This window comes from Saccoglossus kowalevskii, chromosome 12, assembly GCF_978046115.1.
Source record: "Saccoglossus kowalevskii chromosome 12, keSacKowa6.1, whole genome shotgun sequence".
Lineage (NCBI taxonomy): Eukaryota > Metazoa > Hemichordata > Enteropneusta > Harrimaniidae > Saccoglossus > Saccoglossus kowalevskii.
The window spans coordinates 20,888,358-20,909,606 of NC_140652.1; the positions used below are offsets into that span (position 1 = coordinate 20,888,358).

Below are 21,249 nucleotides of genomic sequence, written 5' to 3' on the forward strand. Positions count from 1 at the left end.
TTGCTAGTATATTTTTATTTGCAAAAGAAATTCCACAGCATTTTACAATTTTTGTCATTACATTGAATATTTTTTTCCCTTCCAACAAATGTGTACACTTCCAGATACATCTTCGCCAGCCAAGGTTCGTTCATTCAGTCATCGCTTCAATTTTACATCACTGAGCATAATTATCTAGAATAGAAGTAAATCGTAATGATTAGAACACTGTAAACAGCTATAGTAAACAACGCAAACTGATTTTACATTATATACCGGTCACCGGCCCACGGCATCGACGCAGAAAATTTTAGCAACAAAATATTTCCTGATCAATTGCGATGTGTTCCAAATAAAAAATATTTTATTCCTGTCCAAATCAGCTCAATTACTTTATTAAAGAGTTATTGTATAATGTACAAAATGTTGATACAATTTGATGAATATTTACAGCTACGGCTTCAATACCGTAGACGATTTTGGTCCGATCGTCAACAAAACATCACCCGTCTCCAGGGCAGGCGACTGGAAAAAGACACTGGTGTTCGGTCGAACCGGTGGAAACAAAATCGTCACTCTCAGAAAAACTATGCAAAATAACGATCTAAAGTCGAACCATTCGAGCCACAATATTAGCATAAAAATGACTTTCGTTGCATTTGACAATGATAAACTTACCGAAAAGCCGTGTTTTTCTCGGTCGCTAACGTCGGTATAATCCGTCATTTTATTTGAGTGTGTTTGCCATCAGCCTCTGCCCGATGACGTCATCATGTGCGCTATAGAAGGAGGTCTGTGATTCGTTGACTAAAATCGTCGATAGTGGGTCTCGTTGAAATCTCGTTACATAGGCATCGGGTCAGATGTAGGTAGGGCGGAATTAAAAAAAAATCACAAAATCAAAATCAAAGAAAATAATAAAATAAAAGGGCATTAATAACAAAAGTAATACAAAAAAAAAAAAAAATAAGTTTATAGCCAAAATAATTAAAGCCCGTACACTACATCAGATTTTAATCAGATTGGTGAAAAAGAACAATTCCGCACCTAACTCAAAAAATATCAAGTTGAAGCTCCTACCTTTAATACTTCTCAAAATAATCACAAGAAACAAAACACAGAATAATACAACAAATAAAGTTACTAAAATAGGGGATTGCCTAGGGAAGTGTGCATTGGTGACAACTCACAGTTCCAGAATGACAGTCAATGGCTTCTGCAACACATCAAAGAAGAGTCTTGCTTGCCGAAGAATGCCGTTTCTTCTGGAGGGCACCGCTGAAAGAAGAAGATCGCAGAGCAGTTCATACAAGTCTCACAGAGCGATGATTGAAGCCTGTATCCATTGTTTCACAGTATCGCAGCAGAAACACACAGGGTACACGGTAGAAATGATAGACCCCAACTGTCCTCAGTGTAGCCTATTTATAGACCTAAATAACTGGGTTATACATGATCCAATCAGAATGTGGTTTTGCCAGGATCTCTCACGTAGGCAAGTCAGTAGATCATAAACATCATTTGTTATTCAAATAACGTTAACAGCACACCTGGTAGATTCCAATTGTCAAATCTCAAGCACATCTCATTCTGGTAGATTCAAATTGTTCTTCCAGGGTGGTAAACAATTATGACCAGTCAATCACCTTTATGACAGTTAACACACGGCAATGCGCACAGATTCTTCGCACGAGTCCATGCACGTTTTTATTTGCGGGGTTTAAGGTAATGTGACAAAGACCTAAAATAAAGGATGCTGACAGCAAGACAGTTGAGTCTTTAAATATGAGCATATTGTGTTACCAAATTAAACAAGGGTTAAGGGTGGTGGGTATTTTTTTGGCGAATTGAAAAAATGAAATAAATAATTAATCGTGAATTTTACATGAACATATTTCACATTTAACATTACTCGAAATCGTGACCGATCATGTACGTCAGCAAAACATCGACTGGCGCGGTAACCTGGCTTTTGCCAGCGATCGTGATGTCGACATGATTGAATAGCAAAGCCTTTGTTTCGCCGGCGTGCGTGAACAAGAATAATTCAAATCGAGTACATGTATCATACTGGGAAAGTGAAAGTTTGGGTATTTTAATGACAATTTGTTTTGACTGACTCGTGATTTATTCCATTCGATTGAAATCCAATATATTGCTTGCACGTGGGCGCCATTTTGAGGAACAGCGCCATCTATATGTAATGTTTACATGCGTTCTTTTTTACCAGTAGACGACAGTCCTCGGCAAACCGATTTATAGTGTTGTTTTTATGTCGACAACAAAAAGAAATTGAATAGCGTGAAGTTTTTTTATTTGAATTACACTCATTTTTTTTTGCAAGATTCTGATTCAGGTTTTTTTTCTCTTATACAGTTCTACTCGCCTAAAAATGTTTCAAGGGGCGAGCATATATTCCAGGAGAAACTTAGAGCTGCACATGTCATATTACACCTACATATCTTTTCTATTTTTTGCTGTATTAGTACTGTACCCCCTCGCCAACCATTTTTGAGGGGCTGGCAGGTATTCTGTCATACGTAAGGTGGCATTGAATATATACGTATACACTGTACGTCGAGTACCCACCAATTACAATTATTATATAGAGCTATACTGAATACCATTTCCATAGAATAGTACTAGCTGTTATTATAATACACTGCACTGAAACGTGATCAAATGTCTTCAATAAGTAGACTGCAGGATATTTTCAGTTGCTGAATGCAGTTCATCTTTCTCATAATTGTGAAAAAAGGAGCTTGATTTCTGCTGTGGATCATTTGAACAATTTATGTTTTCACTCTATAAACCAAACTTTGAAAATAAAACCTGGTTACATTTAGATTGTGTGGATTATATAGTTTTATTTGTATGATATGAGACTGATATCGAAATAAATCTTGTCCAAATGTGACAGATTACAGACTGGTAGGTTGGTCATTGCTGGTAATGTTCATCAAGGTTCTCTCAAATATTTGTGTGCTATGTATGGGGCTAATACCTGCATGACAAATAGTCTTGTAACAATGTCGTATTCTTAGATAATTAATGCTGCTAATTGGAACAGTGTAATTATTCGCAACATTCTTGACATGGGGCAATTTTATTTTCCGTTCACGCTTGTAGATCTGAATGCATGTATGAACACAAAAATATAAGTTGAAAGAGTTCAAGAGCAGTGATTGAATTCTATTAAGTTCTATCATGGACGCCTTTTTACTTTCATGGTTGTTTGGATAAACTTAATTTCAACAGATTCAGTCTGACGAAGAATTGATTTTTGCAACAACATCCTGCGCCATCTTTGCGCAACTATACGCTACATTGCGTTCCAGTTCGCATTACAAGTAGAACACTGAACCGAGCTATACACGGAGCTGCACACTGCTTGAGCATAGGTTTATGTCAACACCATTCTCTTTCAACAAATACACTGTACATAATACGTCAATATACTGTGAAAACACACAAAATACGTAACAAAATCAAACAAAACGATTCCGTCACCCGGAAAAGCCCACAACTATCAGATTATTTAGGTCGACGAACTACGCAATCACAGATCGAATGTCTTAAAGCGCGTAGCTGAGCGCGCTGGCGAGCGCACGACAAGCTTGACTAAAGATCACGCAAAATCGCTACAAAATCCTAGTTTTTCTCTCCAATAAGATAGTCAAATAGTGAACGTAAACCTGGCAAACCAATCAGTTCACGAATATTGCCGCGTATCGTGTTCCCCTGACAAGTTATTGACGTAAATCAGGTAAATTGAGGAGGAAGGTACCCGGATGGAGCTTAACATACAATTATGGCAAGAGGTAGACATAAACAAATGTCAACCTCTAATACGGTAATCTGATTGGCTGTCATGGTCATGAAGTATAATAATAATACATGTATTTCACTCCCTAAACAATATTTCACTAAAATATTTTATTAAACGGCAATATCAAGTTCCGTGTATAAACACTGGTGTAAAAAGGCAGCGGAGCGGTATTTTATCCAAATCGGCTAGTAAGGCGTCATATGGCACAAGTCTGTGCTGGGACAGGGCTTTCTGTAACGACACAACGACCCAAGGGATCGATAAATTATGTTGGGCAAAGGGCCATTTTACCATGATTTTGAACTAGTGTATATATGTACTTGTGTTATGTTCAGTTGACCATAAATTATGTATTATGTATAAACTATGTGTCAAATTACACATACTTTTACTAGAATAAAGTTCAACCTGTATTTCTCTGACACACCATATTTGAGGTTTTGATGAAAAGTGAAATAAAGTAATAAATTCTGAACCATAAAAAACAAGACGCTCATATTTCACTCAGAGAGAATATATTGAGCAAAGAAGGCTTAGTCTTTTCCATGAAACAAAACGAAACTTTAAGGCAGTCGTCGTACCGCATCCTGTTCGATATGGGACTCATAGCGACGTATACAACGCGTGTAAAATACATTGTATATTTACATGAAATTCGAACACGCGCTGCGCGACGACCACCACGCTTTAATTAACACGTTAAACATAAAAAAACAGAATTGGCACCGTGACCTGCTAGCAAACTGAAAGGAAGTGTGAAGCTGGGTTTCCGTGGCACCCGAAGCATTCTCCAACCTAGACTACTTGAAAGAAATGATGAAATTGGGAAGTACCGTAATTGACTATCAATGAATCTATCATAACTTTTAAATTAGCTTCGAAGTGAAAGTGATACCTGAGAGTGCCGGAGAAATGACTACATCCGTGACTGACTTACATCGTTGACCGTGGAAGACTAGACTCAACGAACGTTTATCGATAAATCAAACCTCGAACCAGATATACATTTTCCTTATCATCTATCTCTTTCCTTACTTATTAAGTCAGGGCATGGAGCCATGGTCAGGGGAACAATCCAAATGTTTAGCTAACACAATTAACCTCCATTTTGAGCAGGACAATAAATAACAGACTCCGATTGAGATGGATAGTTCCTAGACTGTCGACATCCCTCAGGCCTAATTTGTGAGCATACCAAATCAGCAAATGCCGAAGACGTTTGAAAAAAATGCCGCAGGCATTTCAGCAAAGGATGGAGGCCTCAGGCTGTTAACGCTTGTAAACGCCCTCACGCGACATTGCGTGGTTTTCCACCCGTACTGAACAGTGACTGATTGACAGCTCATGCATGTACCAGTGTAAAAAAAGAAAGAAAATCACATAATGTCGCGTGAGGGCGTTTACAAGAGTGTGCGGCCCTAAGGCCTCAGGCCTTCGCTGAAATGTCTGTGGTACTATGTACATGAGAGCTTTCAATTATATAATCTTGTCGTTCAAAAATACATCATTGTAATTCGTACGCAACCATCAAGAAAGAAAAACTACACAACATATAGAGCAAAAACCAGATCAAATATAGCTGAAAGCAGCAAACGAAATGAAATCATGGCCTTTTCATAGCAAACTATCGCAGACTGTTTTACAAAAACAAAACCAATCACAACAGCATGCGAATAACATGGTATAGAGGCAATAATTGTTACAATAAAATAAATAAATAAATATCAGTACTCAGATTCCATACAGTGTTTGTTCACTGGTTAACTGGAAATAAGCAGAATTACACAAACAAATAGGAAACAATATGGTTGTCTTGCACGCGAGAGTCGTGTTAGAACCATTTTATTATGTTCACTGGTTACATGGAAAAAAAATGGCTTGCATGTAAGCTGCCGATTGTTAGTGTCCATGCGAACATGACTGGCTTGCAAGTAAGTGGCGGCTTAAAACTATTCCACATTGTTCACTGGTAACATGGATAGACCCTGGCTAACATGTAAGCTACCTATAGATAGGGTTTATATAGACGCAGTCTCTCTGATAGAAGGGCTGTGATGCCATAAACTATCAGCTTTGGAGAGGGGTGCACTTAGAGTATATAAACAGATTGTATATAACTTTACTTTTAACTTATTTATTTTTCATTTTATTATTATTATTATTATGCATATTATGCATTTGGTTTCAATAATTACACTAGGAGTTACAAAGTGAACATGATATGTATTGTGATTGTGAAGGTGTTACAGCAACACTACTTGCCGGAGCAACGTTCTAAAACACAAACTCCATATTATACCTCAGGCTAATAATCGTTGAAAATGGTAGACGCGTCTTTTGTGGTAATTATAACAAACTGTATAGTAGAAACTACTGCCTGTATCTTGCCCACTGCCCCGGGGATCAGAACTTGTACGTTTTCCGTCGAGGTTGCCATCCCGCGATCATAGTTCCTATGAGTATGCTATAACATACAAGTAAATTGATATTTGGTGCCTAGAGGGCGCTACATATCACCAATGTGTTTACAGCGAACATGGCAAGTCCAACGCCAAAGTATAGTTACCGTAATGTCAAAAATAAACGAACCGGGTTCAACCATTATATTCTCGAGGAGGAGATGGTTGAACTGTAAAAATAATTTCAAACTACAATTTCTTTCTAAACGACGTTGTTTTTTCCTGTAGCAAATGTGTGATACAAATAAAATAAAGTCATTTTCCATATAACATTTTGCTTTCAAAATGATGTTTTTTTTTCCCAAATCTGCGTCTGTTTTTAAATCTATCTTATCAGGTTCCCTAATAATGAAACATAAACAGGTTTAAATAATGCAATGTCAAAATTACTTTACAGGAACTGTGAACCGCTGATGTAGTTTTGAGATTCGAATTAAACAATTGAATAATCCACCTATAACTAATCAGCATATTCGACGCATTGGTCAATGCGATATCATCTTAAAGCCTTTTGTTTGCGCCCTCAATCTACATCTAAACAAAACACTTGTTTTTATAGTGTATGACGAAGACGATCTTCGGAGGTCCGACGCAAAACAAAGAGTGGTCTTCAAATCTGTCTCCATTGAAAACAAATGTAAATGAAATTTGTCTTTGCTTTAGTGAAGCACGAAATAAAATAAGTCGGGTTTGACGACTGAAAGTTGTATTGCGTGCGGCCCAACGATGGAAGCTCAGAATAATTTACTTCTACCAGATTACTAGAATGGTTGTAATAATTTAAAATTCATGTGAACCAAATGTATTCGGTCTCGTTAAAATTAAAAAGTTTCACTGATTACTGGAAACATGTTGTATCTATTTTTACTAAAATCGTCGAGTGTCATGAGTGGCGTGGTTGTTTCATGTACGTATCGACTGTCACGGTAGGAACGCGCACCAATGGTGCTACTTGACCGATTGTTAAGCATAGCATGCAATAAATTAGACTAGCCCAGCCATGGCAATTTTATTGTTTTAAATGATAATTCCTTTTAAGAACCGTGATGAGTTTGTACAATCTTACGTGTTGACTCGTTAATCTCGCGCCGGGCCAAGATTAAAAAAAAAAAAAAAAAAGAATTATACAATTGGCCATGACTAGGCCAGTCCAGCAATGGATCTAAATTGTTTGTTGTATCTGTGTCATAGGCGCGTTAATGTTTGAAAACGCTGCCACCGAGAAGAAAAATGGTGAAAAATTTACACGAACACAAAGACCGTATTGTTAAGGTGTCGACCAGCTTAAATCATGGGGGTGGCTTAAAATTTGTCAAAAAGCTAGGCACCGAGAAAGAGAGAGAGAAAAAGTTGTCTGTAAAGTGTTGCGAGAAAAAAATGTTGGTAATTCAAAAATATAACAACAAAAATACAAATAAGACTAAGCGGAACAAAATGCATTGCTCAAACTCTATCAGTCACACGCCATGATGAATGATTGACCCCCTAACTTATGAATTACTAGTACATGATGCATATGTACATGTACATGCACCTGACATTGTATTCTGTCCTTTGTTGTTTTCGACTCCCCAGCAGGCGCACTATACTAACCTTCGTTCTGGGTTTTTTCTGTCTAATGTGTATTGGGCGGCAATCGAGATTAGTATGGGATAATATTACCCATTGGGCGATGGAGATCAATTAACTCCTCCTGCATTATCGACATTTATCGTTTCATCGGCTTTTGATAATTGTGTCAGCGAATCTTTATTGCCTGGCTTGGAATCTGTATTGGTGTCAGCGCCCTCTACTACCGGTGTATCCCCACCATCGTTACTATCAACATTTCTCGGTGATATGTTCACGCCATTTTCGCGTGTCTTATCGACAATTACATCATCATCATCATCATCAGCTGAAGCGCCGTCAGCGTTGATCTCGGTGGTTAATCCTTTCTTGTTATCTTCACAATTTGGCATATTATCTGTATTCTCCGCACCCACCACTCTATTCCCGCTTTTCTCAGAGGCACTATCGTTAACGGGATCCTCTCCAATGTTGATTGATGGACTTCTTGGCTTATTCGGCTCGGCAACGATTACGTCCTCATTCTCCCCTTCATGTTTTTCCTTCTCTGCTGTTGTCGTCTCATCATTGGGTTTTTCGTCATCTTCATCAACAGTATTGTGTTTATCATTTTTGTGTTTGTCAGCCTCGTTCGTAACTCCAACTGAACACGTATCAATATCTTTGTTTTTAGATATTATCTTGTCTTTGTCAACCTCGTTCGAATCCCCGGCTGAACTCGCATCAGTGTCCTTAGCTTCAAATCTTTCCTTGTCGGTTTCTTCAAAATCATTCGATTGTTGACAACTTTCGTCTCTCAGTCTGTCCTCATTTCCTTGCGCCATCTTTGATGCCTTGTGTTTTAATGAGTCTTTTTCATTGAACGGTTCCAATTTATGGAACTTTTTCATTGGCTCTTTCACTGGTGATCCAGCGACAGATCTTCTGGTTTCCCTGCTAATTCGTTCGTACGCTACATCGCTACCTGTGCTTCCGGAGTCCTCGTCCGTTGCATGCGTTTCCGGTTTACTAGCGCTTGAGATAGTTTGCGTTTTTCTCGCAATGTCCGCCGCTCGATTCTCTTCTCCGTCCATCTCCAGAGTAACAACATTTAGTTTGTTGATGTCCTGGTTTTCCGTAGCAACAATGCCAGTTTTTGAATATTTGTACTTAGAGTCATTTTTTTCTTGTTCAGGTGCGCTTTCTTCTTTTTCGTTACTGTGACAATGATCTTTCCCCGCTTCGGTGCCGTTCTCTTCCTCTTCAATGCCAGGAGATTTGCGCGCAATAACTTTCTCCGCCACATCTTTTGCACTGTCTGTTACATTATTCTCAAACGAAGAGTCGATTTTTGGCGGGCGGGTAGAAACGGGAATGGCGTCGATAGAAAGGTCGTCGCGGTTGGAGACGGACTCCGTTTTGCTTTTTGACGCATCACGATTGACGATTCGCTGCAATGACGCATTCGAGTGATACAACTTGCCGATCTGATTCTCAATTACATCTAGTTTATTTTCTACTTTGTTGAATTTATAATGAAAATCACTGTTGTGTGAGCTGGTGGATGATACACTAGGCGATCGCGGTTGTTTTCGCTTGTACTGTTTTAGTTGCACATTCATTTCATTTAATTTGAGATGGTAGACCGACTTTTGTCTCAGTGTATGAAAATACATGCCACCAAATGGTTTTTCGTTGGTTGCCAGTTCCGGATATTTTCTTGGCAACGGCGCCAATGCGTTGTTTGGTTTCATCAATATGTGTTTTGGTTTACTGACCTCAATATCGTGTACTTTCGTATCGGTTTTATAAATTGTCGGGTCGAAACTCTTTTGAAACACGTCTTGGAATTTCTTTTTCCTTGTTCTACCCTGCTTACTCCCCGATTTCTCGTTCGCCAATTTATGAATCCAGTCATCCATGTAGTGACGTTGTTTCTGCTCATTGTCCGTCATGCTCATAGCATCGCTTTTGCCCAGTTCACGCACCTGCATGAGATCTTCAATGCTCGGGAATGGCATTTTATCTCCGCTCGTTTTATTTCCCGCCTTCTTGGTCGAAGTTTCTTTTTTCTCACTGGTTTCGTAGTCGTCTGATCTCCGCGTGTCAATTTCAATGCGAGGAAATGATTGGCTGTGCGATTCATCCGTCGGCGCATGCGTCGTCGGCACAACTTGTTTGTAAGCGCGTTTTTCTCGCGGTAGAAAACTTTTATGTATACTGGGCAAAGAATCGACTTTCTTACTTGGTTTTCTATTGTATGCATCTAAGACATCCTCATTGTTAATTTGATTGTTTGTATCCTGACGTTTAATCGATCGGTACCTCTCTATTTCAGGCGTTGGGAGAGCTTTATTTTTTCCACCAATTTTTTCCCCGGCACGATAATCCGTTTCTCGCGTCAGCTTAAAAAAATCATCACCGGATTCCTCAGGTTCCTCCTTTTCCTCTCGTAGAACATTGACTGTTACAATTGTACCCCCAAGTGCCTTGTTATTCCTACCTATCAATGCATCGTATCGATTCTCAGCTACATGTCTCCTCTGCCAGGCTAACTGACCTCTGTGCTGCCTTCTCCCCTGCCTCTGAGCTCCATCTCCATGTCGCTGCCGATTCTCGACAAGTTTGCTTTGATATTTATTCCGTAGTTCTTTATCTAATTGATCAAGACTCCGAAGGTGCTGCAAGGTTTGCTCATCGGCAGTAAACACCGCTCTCTCGACGTCAACGCCGTTGCGCGGCATACCGACAAAGGTGGACGATCGTGACAAGATCTGAACTAGTTGGCGGGGGTACTCGTTCTGATACCAGTAACGTGGGTTTGTCAAGTCATCCGCCTTGTTCAGGATGTCACCAGCTTTCAAGTTGGCTTTGCTGATGTTTCGTTCCATGTTGGAATTCAGGGACTCCTGTATACTTGATTTGATTTCTTCAATAGAAGACATGGTGATGGTGGATATTAAATACCGCTCTACTGAATATGAAAGCAATGCTGATATTCACGGGTCTGCAAATAGTAAATAAGAGAAACAACGTAATTAGAAAGAGTGACAAACTCTTAAAATAATAAACGCTTCACTCCATAGTTACAGCATGTAACCATGCGCGATGCTGGAGAAGTAGTTCCATGTGTGGGTTTGGCCACAGACGCTAGTGTGTAATAAGGTCGTTCCTGAGCATTGGGCCGTGACCTAATAAAGGGGGCGAAAATAACAATATCGGGTTTCAAACGTACCATACAAGTATTGATTTGGACACAACTCACCAACCCCGTGTTATTTTATCTAGTACAAAATAAGAAATCTCTAAAAAGGTAAAAATAAGTTTCCTAGAAATTTAAAGCATATTTATAATAAATATCTATAATAAATCAAGTTTTCCCGTGTTTTGTGTTAAATGCAGGTGACCGTATATATTTATCTGCGTTCTGTCAACAATCGCGTAAAATCAAACTTTTTAAAACAAATATGAGTATCTGCTTTAATGTCAGCCAACTACCTCTATGTGTTACAAACGGATTTCATCGAATGATTGTCGTCAACTCGTTACCGTTTTGTAGTAGATAAAATCAACAATGTTGTATACTAGTATGTGGGAAGGGTTGCTATACCTGTGATATATCTGAAAAGTAGGGTGATATACTAGTATGTGACAAATGTCGTGATATTTGTGACAAGTGTTGCCACATGTGCAGAGTCGTGTTATATGTGGCAAATACCGTGATATTTGTGACAAGTGTCGTGATATATGTCGCAAATGTCGTGATATATGCGGCATGTGCGTTGTGGTATACGTGACACGTGTTGTAATTTATAAACCAAGTGTCGTGATATATGTGACACGTGTCGTGATATATGTGACGTGTCGTAATTTATATACCAAGTGTCGTGATATACGTGTCACGTGTCGTGATATATGTGACACGTGTCGTAATTTATATACCAAGTGTCGTGATATATGTGACACGTGTCGTGATATATGACGTGTCGTGATATATGTGACATGTGTCGTAATTTATATACCAAGTGTCGTGATATATGTGACACGTGTCGTGATATATGACGTGTCGTGATATATGTGACGTGTCGTAATTTATATACCAAGTGTCGTGATATACGTGTCACGTGTCGTGATATATGACGTGTCGTGATATATGTGACACGTGTCGTAATTTATATACCAAGTGTCGTGATATATGTGACACGTGTCGTTATATATATGACGTGTCGTAATTTATATACCAAGTGTCGTGATATATGTGACACGTGTCGTGATATATATGACGTGTCGTAATTTATATACCAAGTGTCGTGATATATGTGACACGTGTCGTTATATATATAACGTCTCGTAATTTATATACCAAGTGTCGTGATATATGCGACATGAGTCGTTATATATATGACGTGTCGTAATTTATATACCAAGTGATGTGATATATGTGACACGTGTCGTGATATATATGACGTGTCGTAATTTATATACCAAGTGTCGTGATATGTGTGACACGTATCGTGATATATATGACGTGTCGTAATTTATATACCAAGTGTCGTAATTTATATACCAAGTGTCGTGATTTATGTAACATGTGCCCTGATACATGTGGCAAGTGTCGTGATATATATGACACGTGTCGTAATTTATATACTAAGTGTCGTGGTAAATGTGACACGTGTCGTGATATATGTGACACGTGTTGTGATATATATGACGTGTCGTAATTTATATACCAAGTGTGTTGATATATGTGACACGTGTCGTGATAAATGTGACACATGTCGTGATATATGTGACACGTGTTGTGATATATATATGACGTGTCGTAATTTATATACCAAGTGTGTTGATATATATGACACGTGTCGTAATTTATATACTAAGTGTCGTGGTATATGTGACACGTGTCGTGATATATGTGACACATGCTGTGATATATATGTATATGTGTCGTGATATGTGTGACATGTGTGATATAGTATGTGATATATGATATCTATGACAAGTGTCGCGATTCATGTGACGCATGTCGTGATTTATATACCAAGCTAGTTCTGTGATATATGTGACACGTGACGTGATACACGTGCCCAGTACTGTCAACATGATATATGTCAGACCACTAAAATATTATTTTGGTGGTTTTAGTTTATACGTATTTTTTTAGTGGTACGTGTTAAAATCCAACGCGTTGCCCGTCGTAGTTATGGCCACAGTTCTACGACAATATGATCAGATTTCGCACACCCACAATCCATGTATGATAATACAACGTAAAACTAGTTCTCCAAAATCCCAGCTTTAAAATTGTATAATTAACAATAGGTCCCCTGCGGATATTTTCACAAATCCAATAACCTTCTTAGCAACAAGATAGTGGGTGGATGACCCAAGTTTACGAATGTACATATTCCCAACCATGTATGTACCACACGTTGTTTAATAATTAGTCGTCACCTGCGCATGCGTCAGATGGCCATAGCGTGTCACTGTTTACAAACAAGCGTCTACCCATGGGCATTTGCGTTTTTAGCGTGTGTTGTTATCGTCGCTTGGGACTCAATTCCCGCGCGTGCGCAGGTGGCGACCCTCGTGCTTTAACCAAACAATAATAGTAGTGTCATAGATGTCACGATAAGCATGGCTATATCATAAGATTGTTGTGTTTGACAATGTGGGCTTGCGTTTTTTTCTGTAAAACATCGTCACTAAAATGGTTGCTGTCGCTTACGAGTAACATTTACATAAATTCTCCCTCTCTTTAAACGTATAATTTACGGATTGTTGTGCTGTACAACATTGTTGAGCTTTTAATGTGATGTTAAAATCAACAATCACCGTGGTATGAACACAGGATTGTAATTTATCCTCGCTGTATTTAATTTTAACTTACGTGCAATGTTAAAATCGACTGCAACTTGAAAGCGGTCAGAACCCCTTCGAATAACGTGGCTCGAAATTAACTAACCCTCTTCCATGACTTCTTCAGTGGGAATCATTCGAGCATGGTCGATGTGTGCACAAAAATAGAAATGTTCTCCATCACAATGTTTACAATTTAATTCCTGGGACGAGCCTGAAATACAGTTTCTATGATATTGATCAACGTACACGTGCCCGGGGGACATAAACGGTGCCGCGAGACTGTTGGTATGTGGTGTCAGTAGCGAGATGGCTGATCACCTCAGTCTATATCAAATAGCTCAATCAGCGATATGTTGACACGGAGCCCTTGGTTGACTTGTACACATTATACCTTACATGCCATTGTCTCGTGACAATTGTTGTCATGGCATTGTCATGGTTACCTTCACGTTGAGCAATGCCATTGCCAACATGTAACATACAAGCATACTCTCGGCATGGAACGAAATCTGCCAGAAATCAATGCTATGTTGTTGTCACCATTAAAAAGTCGCGGACTGTAAACCGGACTCCGCACGTATCAGAGCGCAATATTTACATAAATGTCCCTACACAATGGGGTATTAGAATCTTAACATACATGAGCGAAGTTTTATAGCAATTTCTCTATTCAAACGTTTGAAGTGATATCTGTTGGTAGCCACCTGATATTAGGTAAAACTTAGGGACTTCTTTTTTGCACCATTCATGCGATCTACGCGGAGACACGGCGGTTTGCACTTGGTGTAAACATGATCGTGGAGTGTGGCCAATGCTCGTATCAATATGCTGAGTGAATACATGTCAACATGCACGACTTGACGCGGTGAATGGCCGCAGGGTTCGATTATCTGGAGTTACCAGGACTCTCAGAATACGGCTGATTGGATCGCACAGACTTTATAGGTGGGCACTCTGATTGATTGATTGATTGATTGATTGATTGATTGATTAATTAATTAATTAATTAATTAATTAATTATTAATTTATTTATTTATTTATTTATTTATTTATTTATTTATTTATTCATTCATTCGTCTGTTTGTTTGTTTATTCATTCATTCGTTTGTTTGTTTGTTTGTGTGTGTGTTTTGGAAGTTACTAATGAAAACAGTTGACCCCCCAACGCACAAGATAGTCCACCTGACATTCTCAACAGAATTTAACACCATAAAATACAACGTGAAAAATCCTACTTTTGTAAAGCATTTGGTATTTCTTTCTGTATGGAATAAAAAGCCCCGCAACAATAACCTCAATACATAAAACGAGTCTTTTTAAAGAGAACCCTATTGTAGTAGATAAGAAAAGATATGAAATTGCCTCCATGTTTTGTTATTCTGCCTCTTGGGAATCTTTATAAATTTAAAAGCATAATGTGCCGGTCATAAAAGAACTTCTTGAATAATTATTGTGTGTTCCGTTTTACTGACGGACATGCAGCTGATTAATGGACCGTTATGTAAAGTACTTGACCCATGGTGCCTTGCCACATTCTAAATAATTGAGTAGCCTCGGAAGCGAACAAAATATTGATTCTTTTCCGCTTGATGGATAACTGATTGGGTAGCAAACATTACTTTGATCACCAATACCTGTCAGTATGGTCGCAGACTTGTCTGGTTAATTCACTTGTCTGTTTGTCTGCTGAATGCAACACGGCGTACTTGAAGACGCCATCTGACTGTGATCATAACGAGCTCGCATGGATGCTCTCTTTCTTAGAGATCGGTTTATCAATCGGCGTCGAATCATTTTTTTTTTTTGGCGAAAGTAAATCACAATCTATATCTCCATGGCGATGTTGAATGATTTGCGTCCGTCCCTTACAGGTATTTGACCCTTGAACTCGTCATCGGCTGCTACCACGTGCATGATATGTTAATTTCTTATGGCATCAATACAGCGTTCACAGGTTACTTTAGAAAATAATAAAAAACAGACATCGATTACTCGGCGTCTCGCTGCTAATCAATAACCTTTTTGTAATTGTCCCGATGGCAAAGAAACGTTTTATAGTGTTTCATGCACACCTATATGCATTTACCGCGAGTACCATCGCACTAGTAGCTCGCATTAACGTCAAAATATAGTGTTTAAGTCTTATCAGATAGGCACGCAAAATCGGTCATGGTTGTTTTAGGAGGAATTAGATTAAGCTCTTATCACACCGATGCTTTTTCAATCATCTGCCCATACCTGGAGGACAATATACACAATTCTATTGTCACGACATTTAATCAAATATGTTGCTATTTTTAGTAACATGCATTCAATTGAACAAGGTGAGTTCGTTAGATGCGGGAATTTATACGGATTTTAATCTCTTAATCTTTAAAATGTGCGACAAAATTCAATATTATCATGTGGGTGTGAGAATAATGATGCGCTTCCTGCCCGCCTTCAAGTTCAAGTTGGGTGATGGTCAATGTACTGATGATACCTGAGCTAAAAGACCAACATTTACTTTGTAAGTTATCGTGTTTAATGTAGAAAGTGCATTCGCCTGTTCTATAGGTGGCGTCCTCTGGCGACGAATAGTCCTGTGACGTGACTGGGTGTAAGAGCTGCCGTCACTTCACAGTGAGGATCTATTGTGGTTTGTAGTCATCGGTCAAATTAATAAAAACATGTTTTTGGGAAGTTATTATATATTAAATGGGAACTACACAAACGTTCAAACTTGTACTTTAAACTACATTACTTTCACTCGGCAATTTGAGGGTCAAAGAAACAGTGACTTCGTCGCAAGGGGCGAAGGTAAATTTTCCAGGGTTTTGTCACAGTCGTTTTGCTGGTAAATGTAGTACATACATTGACATCCCGTGCAAGGCAACAATCTTACACCATGCTTCTATTTTAGGGTATGTTCTCGCTCCAAATAAGGCTCTAATGAAATCAGACCCAATGAACCTCGGACCAGTCAGGTCGCCGAAGAACGTAAAAGAAAAGAAAATCCCTCTGCAAACAAGAATGATTATTCGGCACGTGTTGGGTTTGATGAAGGTTTATATAGTCTACGTGAATCGAAGTCTGATCGCGCAGTAGTTATATGATTGCGTAGATGGCGCACGCCTTTTGAAGTTTTAAAGCCTGGAATTGTAATTGTCAGATAACCATAAATGCATTGCAGACGAAAGTTATGCTCAATTGTCTGTTATGTACTAAATTGTAATACCACAGGTAAGTTACTTGCAAACACTGTTTGTGAAGTGTTTGACACTGTCCGTAACTTCCCAGCAACAGGAGTGTACCCCTTCAAGTTCCGGTAACCCCGCAATGGTAACTCATTATACATAAGATTTTGCTAAAAATAATAATTCCTGTCCTGTACAGAAACTAGTCGTTTCCACAAAATATCGATTTTTAATTGAACAACGATTTTTTTTTGGGGGGGGAGTTGAATGTACATCAGTATTAAGATCCTAATCGAACCTACAGGAAAACGAACCTCATTTTCTCCCACGTGGGCTGGCGCGGTCTGTGTCGTAAATTTTGTATTTTAGATTGTTGCCAATAAGCACGGGTATGCCCAACAAAAATGTTATTATTAACACGTTCATGTACGAGTACGTTAATAATAACACCGAATAACGTGTACAAACGATTGGTTCTCGGCAACCTCAGACTGTCGCTGCGTACAACTTGAAGGGCAAATGTTCCTCCAATGGAAGGACAAAAACTTTGTACGTAAAGTAAAGGTATTTGCTCGGTGTTTTTGGATGAATATGTTATACCTGTCAATGTCCGCAAACTGTTGTGCCTTTGTCGCAGCATTTGCCTTTGCATTCTTACCGAATCCCAACAATTTTCTCATCAATCATTGCACAGTTGGACACTTAACGTTGTATAATGTAAGACCACTGTTATTGAGCTTTAGGGATGAAGATGCCCCACCCGTCAAAAAGCGGGTGGGGGATCTGGACGAGATACATTCACTAGGAAATTCTATTCTATTCGAAATAATCAAATTAAGCCCGATGTGTTATTTGTGAGAGTGTCACACTGGCAGTCGTCATAACAAACGTGACACGGCGCGATGGCTGTAAGCGCTTTTAATTCCCATAGAGAGGTGGCCATGTGCACACAGCCATGACATGAATTCTCAAATATTGAAGTATAACTTATTGTACATAGCAACATTTGTAAAATTGTCAGAACTGTGACGCGAATCAAATTGAAACTAATAGAAACATTACAGCAACTCGCAAACACAATGCCATACGACACATACAATAAATCATTCCTGTTGACGAGATTGTTTTCAATTGATTCCATAAACACGGCTATTAAAAAGTGAACTTTTGACACAGGTATTCAGGGCGAAACCAAATATTCTATTCATCGTAAGATAACGGGTTTCACCATGACCTTAAAATATCCTACTCTCTGCTCCGGCAACCAATATTAACACGGAGGCGAAGGCGAGTGTAAATTACGCCGCCCTCACGGCGCTGATACCGAAGGAGACACTGAATCTAGGAGCGAGTACGTCCATACATTGTAACATTTGTTCTGCGTGGTGCAATGATCCCCAACAGAACACTGCACCAGACACTCCTGGCGGCGACCTTCAGCCATTGCTTGCGTAATCCGATCTGTGTTTATTTACAGTGAATATGCCGTGCATATAGGACTTACGCATTATGCTCTGAACAACCGAGCTCAAAAAAGACGATTTCGCAGAGTAATGGTTATTCAATGAGGACACGAAGGTCAATCACTGATTTATAGCGGTCTATATGAAGAGAGTGCTCACGCTCTTCGCAACAATGACCATTGTCCAATTTACTACCCCCCCCCCCGAACAATAGTAGCAATCCGGAGACGCGGTCTGCTACTTTATACCGTCTTCTTGGGATTTGAGGATTTGCACGAATACATCTGTTTTAACATATGTTTGTGTCCAGGTCCAAAGAATCGTACACTATATATTTGTTTGTGCCACTTGCTACTTCGTGACATTGTACATGTCCGACTTCTTTGTATTGTCACGACCAGTCCCGCATCAAAAATGAACAGAGCGTATTTAATACATAAGAGATAGTGTTGGGGCCGATTTTCCATGCGCAACTAAATCGTGATCAGTCAATGTCTCGGTAGACGTGTTGTCTGATACGCCTGGCGTTTTAGATACCCTCAGTAGTTTTGCTAATCAGATGGGCGATAACAGCGCCATAATCGTCACACAGGGCGCGTTCCAATACCGAGTACTAGTAACTTAATTAACAATGTATTTTAAACGTGTAACACGGGTAGAATGATACCTTGCTGACGTCATCGCAATGAGGTATTGTTTTGTGTTCATATTCCAGGTCGTTTTTGTTACGGAAATAAAATGTGGGTAACTGCGAAATAGTGAAGTAAACCACGAAAGCAGCGTGAAATAGCTAAAGAATAAACTCCCAGGAATGCCGAAAAAATACGGTATTCTGAATTGATAGCGAAGTGTTCTATATGGTTATGCTTTGTGTTTAAGCATTAGCTCGCGGGAGTGAATGACAAATGCTTATCCTTTTTGCAAATAATTGAAAGTAATGCCATTTTAAATGAAGAAAATAGTCACATGTTGGGCATTATTTCAAATTTGGGACGGTAGTAGCCTGAGGTTGCCCTCCGCGGTGCTCCAAACCCAACACAGCGAGGTCTGATGTCGTTCGCCGGCCGCCGCCTGCATGTTAGGCTATACTAGAACGGCAGAAGTGGCCATGTAATTGAATTTCGTGTTTGGAAAACCATTAAAATTGACCGGCAACTATTTGTTTTAGGACTAAGGTATTTATCTACTCGTATATTCCTTTTCTTAACATGATGAGATTGCTGGCAGTATAGAGCGAGAAAAATGTTTGTTGTACGCCCGTCTTGATCCAGAAAAGAACATTTGCAGAATTCCATTCATAATCTCAAATGTAAAGTTACAGTTTAAGAATATTGGCATTCTGGTTACAACTGTTTTCTTCACGAGTTAATGGCACCTACACCCCCCCCCTCTCTCTCTCTCTCTCTCTCTCTCTCTCTCTCTCTCTCTCTCTCTCTCTCTCTCTCTCTCTCTCTCTCTCTCTCTCTCTCTCTCTCTCTCTCTCTCTCTCTCTCTCTCTCTCTCTCTCTAGCTTTCTCCGATTACTTGGATACCTTTAAGTTTGAGTAAAGTATATTACTCCGAGATTAAACATAATAAAATTGCGGGCTTCTTGTTTAATTTCATATTAACCATGTTTTATAAATAATTTGATCTTCTTATTACGTAATACCACTCACAATAACATTTTTTTGCTATGATAGTTATTGACAGTTAAATTACACAGTGGTACTATAAATCAAATGCATTTTGTAACGTCTAATGTCTTTGTATAAATGTACTAATTAAATTCACGTGAACATATGAGAAAACAATATAACACTTGCTGACAAATTCGTTAAATTAAAACTCTTTGAATATGTACAAAATATTAAAATACTGAATGTAAATGCCAGTAAATATGAATTATTTTACTGTATTCAATGTACGTGTGACAGTGTTTGAAATTCGGTAGACGTGCATGTGCCGGGTGTGTCTAGGAATGCTGATTAAATGCAACGCACGCACGGGAGCGATTCATAGTTATTGTTGTTTGTGGTGGTGGTTGAATTGTGGTAATTTGCGATTCGCGTTTGTTGTTACTTAGCCCAACCTTCGTCAATAACGAAGATGCCCTTGTTACACAATGGTTATTATTGCTGAGCGTCAAAGGTCAAATGACGGCGATGCGTTACTAGCCAAGATACCGTGTGTGTCCACCGCTATGTGGTTGCCAGGTGCCGTCTATGTAGATCGACCGAGGTGAGCGTATGTCATGTGTTGAAACACAGACCCTGTGCGACTGTTTTGTCGGGCGAGTTACCCAACGAGGGCTGCGAATATGGGAGACATTTATCATATTACGCCACGGCTTTTATGCCATATACAGATTATATCCGGGGACCTGAGTTGTCTGCGCGGATAACGGTGTTGTTGTTCGAAAGTATGTCCGTGACCGCTCACGTAACTAGAAAACTCGTAGTAACATTAACTACATTATACGGCGTCATATATTCAGACTAAATCGAATAGTTAGGCATCAGCGAAATAAATTGGGGTGTCACCGGTGTAGACGCCGATCTAATGCGCCGATCGAGGGGTTGTCAAGCAAGTAGACTCTGTCTTACAGCATATATACCTGCGTTAATAATGCTGTGGTTGTTTAATGAAATACAACGCTAATCCGATAGTATCTACCATAGAGAATTGTTATAAACCTCGTACAGCTCTGTCAAACTTACGTTGCTGTCACACGTTCCCTTCCCCAAAAGAACGCACAGTATCGTACATGATTCACGTATGTAAACAGAATAACAATTGAGTTTTATTATTGATCAATCGATAATCAATTTAACAATACGTACCTAAGGTATGTGTTTCCCTACGACATGGCGGTATATACTGTAGCGTGGTCTATAAAAATCCTTCCCTTCCTGCCGCGAGATCTAGTTTCCCCCACTATACCCGGTGA

At 39.2% G+C, this 21,249-nt stretch overlaps 1 protein-coding gene and 1 long non-coding RNA gene across 4 annotated transcripts; both read right to left on the reverse strand.

Annotated features, from left to right (window-relative positions):
* LOC146735620 (uncharacterized) lies at window positions 1–893 on the reverse strand. The gene is made up of 2 exons (XR_014931141.1): window positions 658–893; window positions 1–174 (listed from the first exon to the last, which is right to left on the reverse strand). It is a non-coding gene; the product is annotated as an uncharacterized LOC146735620 (long non-coding RNA).
* Window positions 894–5,294: 4,401 nt separating this feature from the next.
* Window positions 5,295–21,249, reverse strand: LOC102803933 (uncharacterized). 3 transcript variants are annotated; one of them, XM_006819628.3, is made up of 2 exons: window positions 21,143–21,249; window positions 5,295–10,822 (listed from the first exon to the last, which is right to left on the reverse strand). In XM_006819628.3, exon 2 carries the CDS (start codon window positions 10,758–10,760, stop codon window positions 7,947–7,949), a length of 2,814 nt encoding a protein of 937 aa, XP_006819691.1. In that variant the 5' UTR covers window positions 10,761–10,822; window positions 21,143–21,249; the 3' UTR covers window positions 5,295–7,946. The 3 variants fall into 3 exon arrangements, 2 of the variants coding, with proteins under 2 accessions (XP_006819691.1, XP_085362616.1); XM_085506490.1 differs by lacking the exon at window positions 21,143–21,249 and adding an exon at window positions 15,316–15,452; XR_013421499.2 differs by lacking the exon at window positions 5,295–10,822 and adding an exon at window positions 15,475–15,639.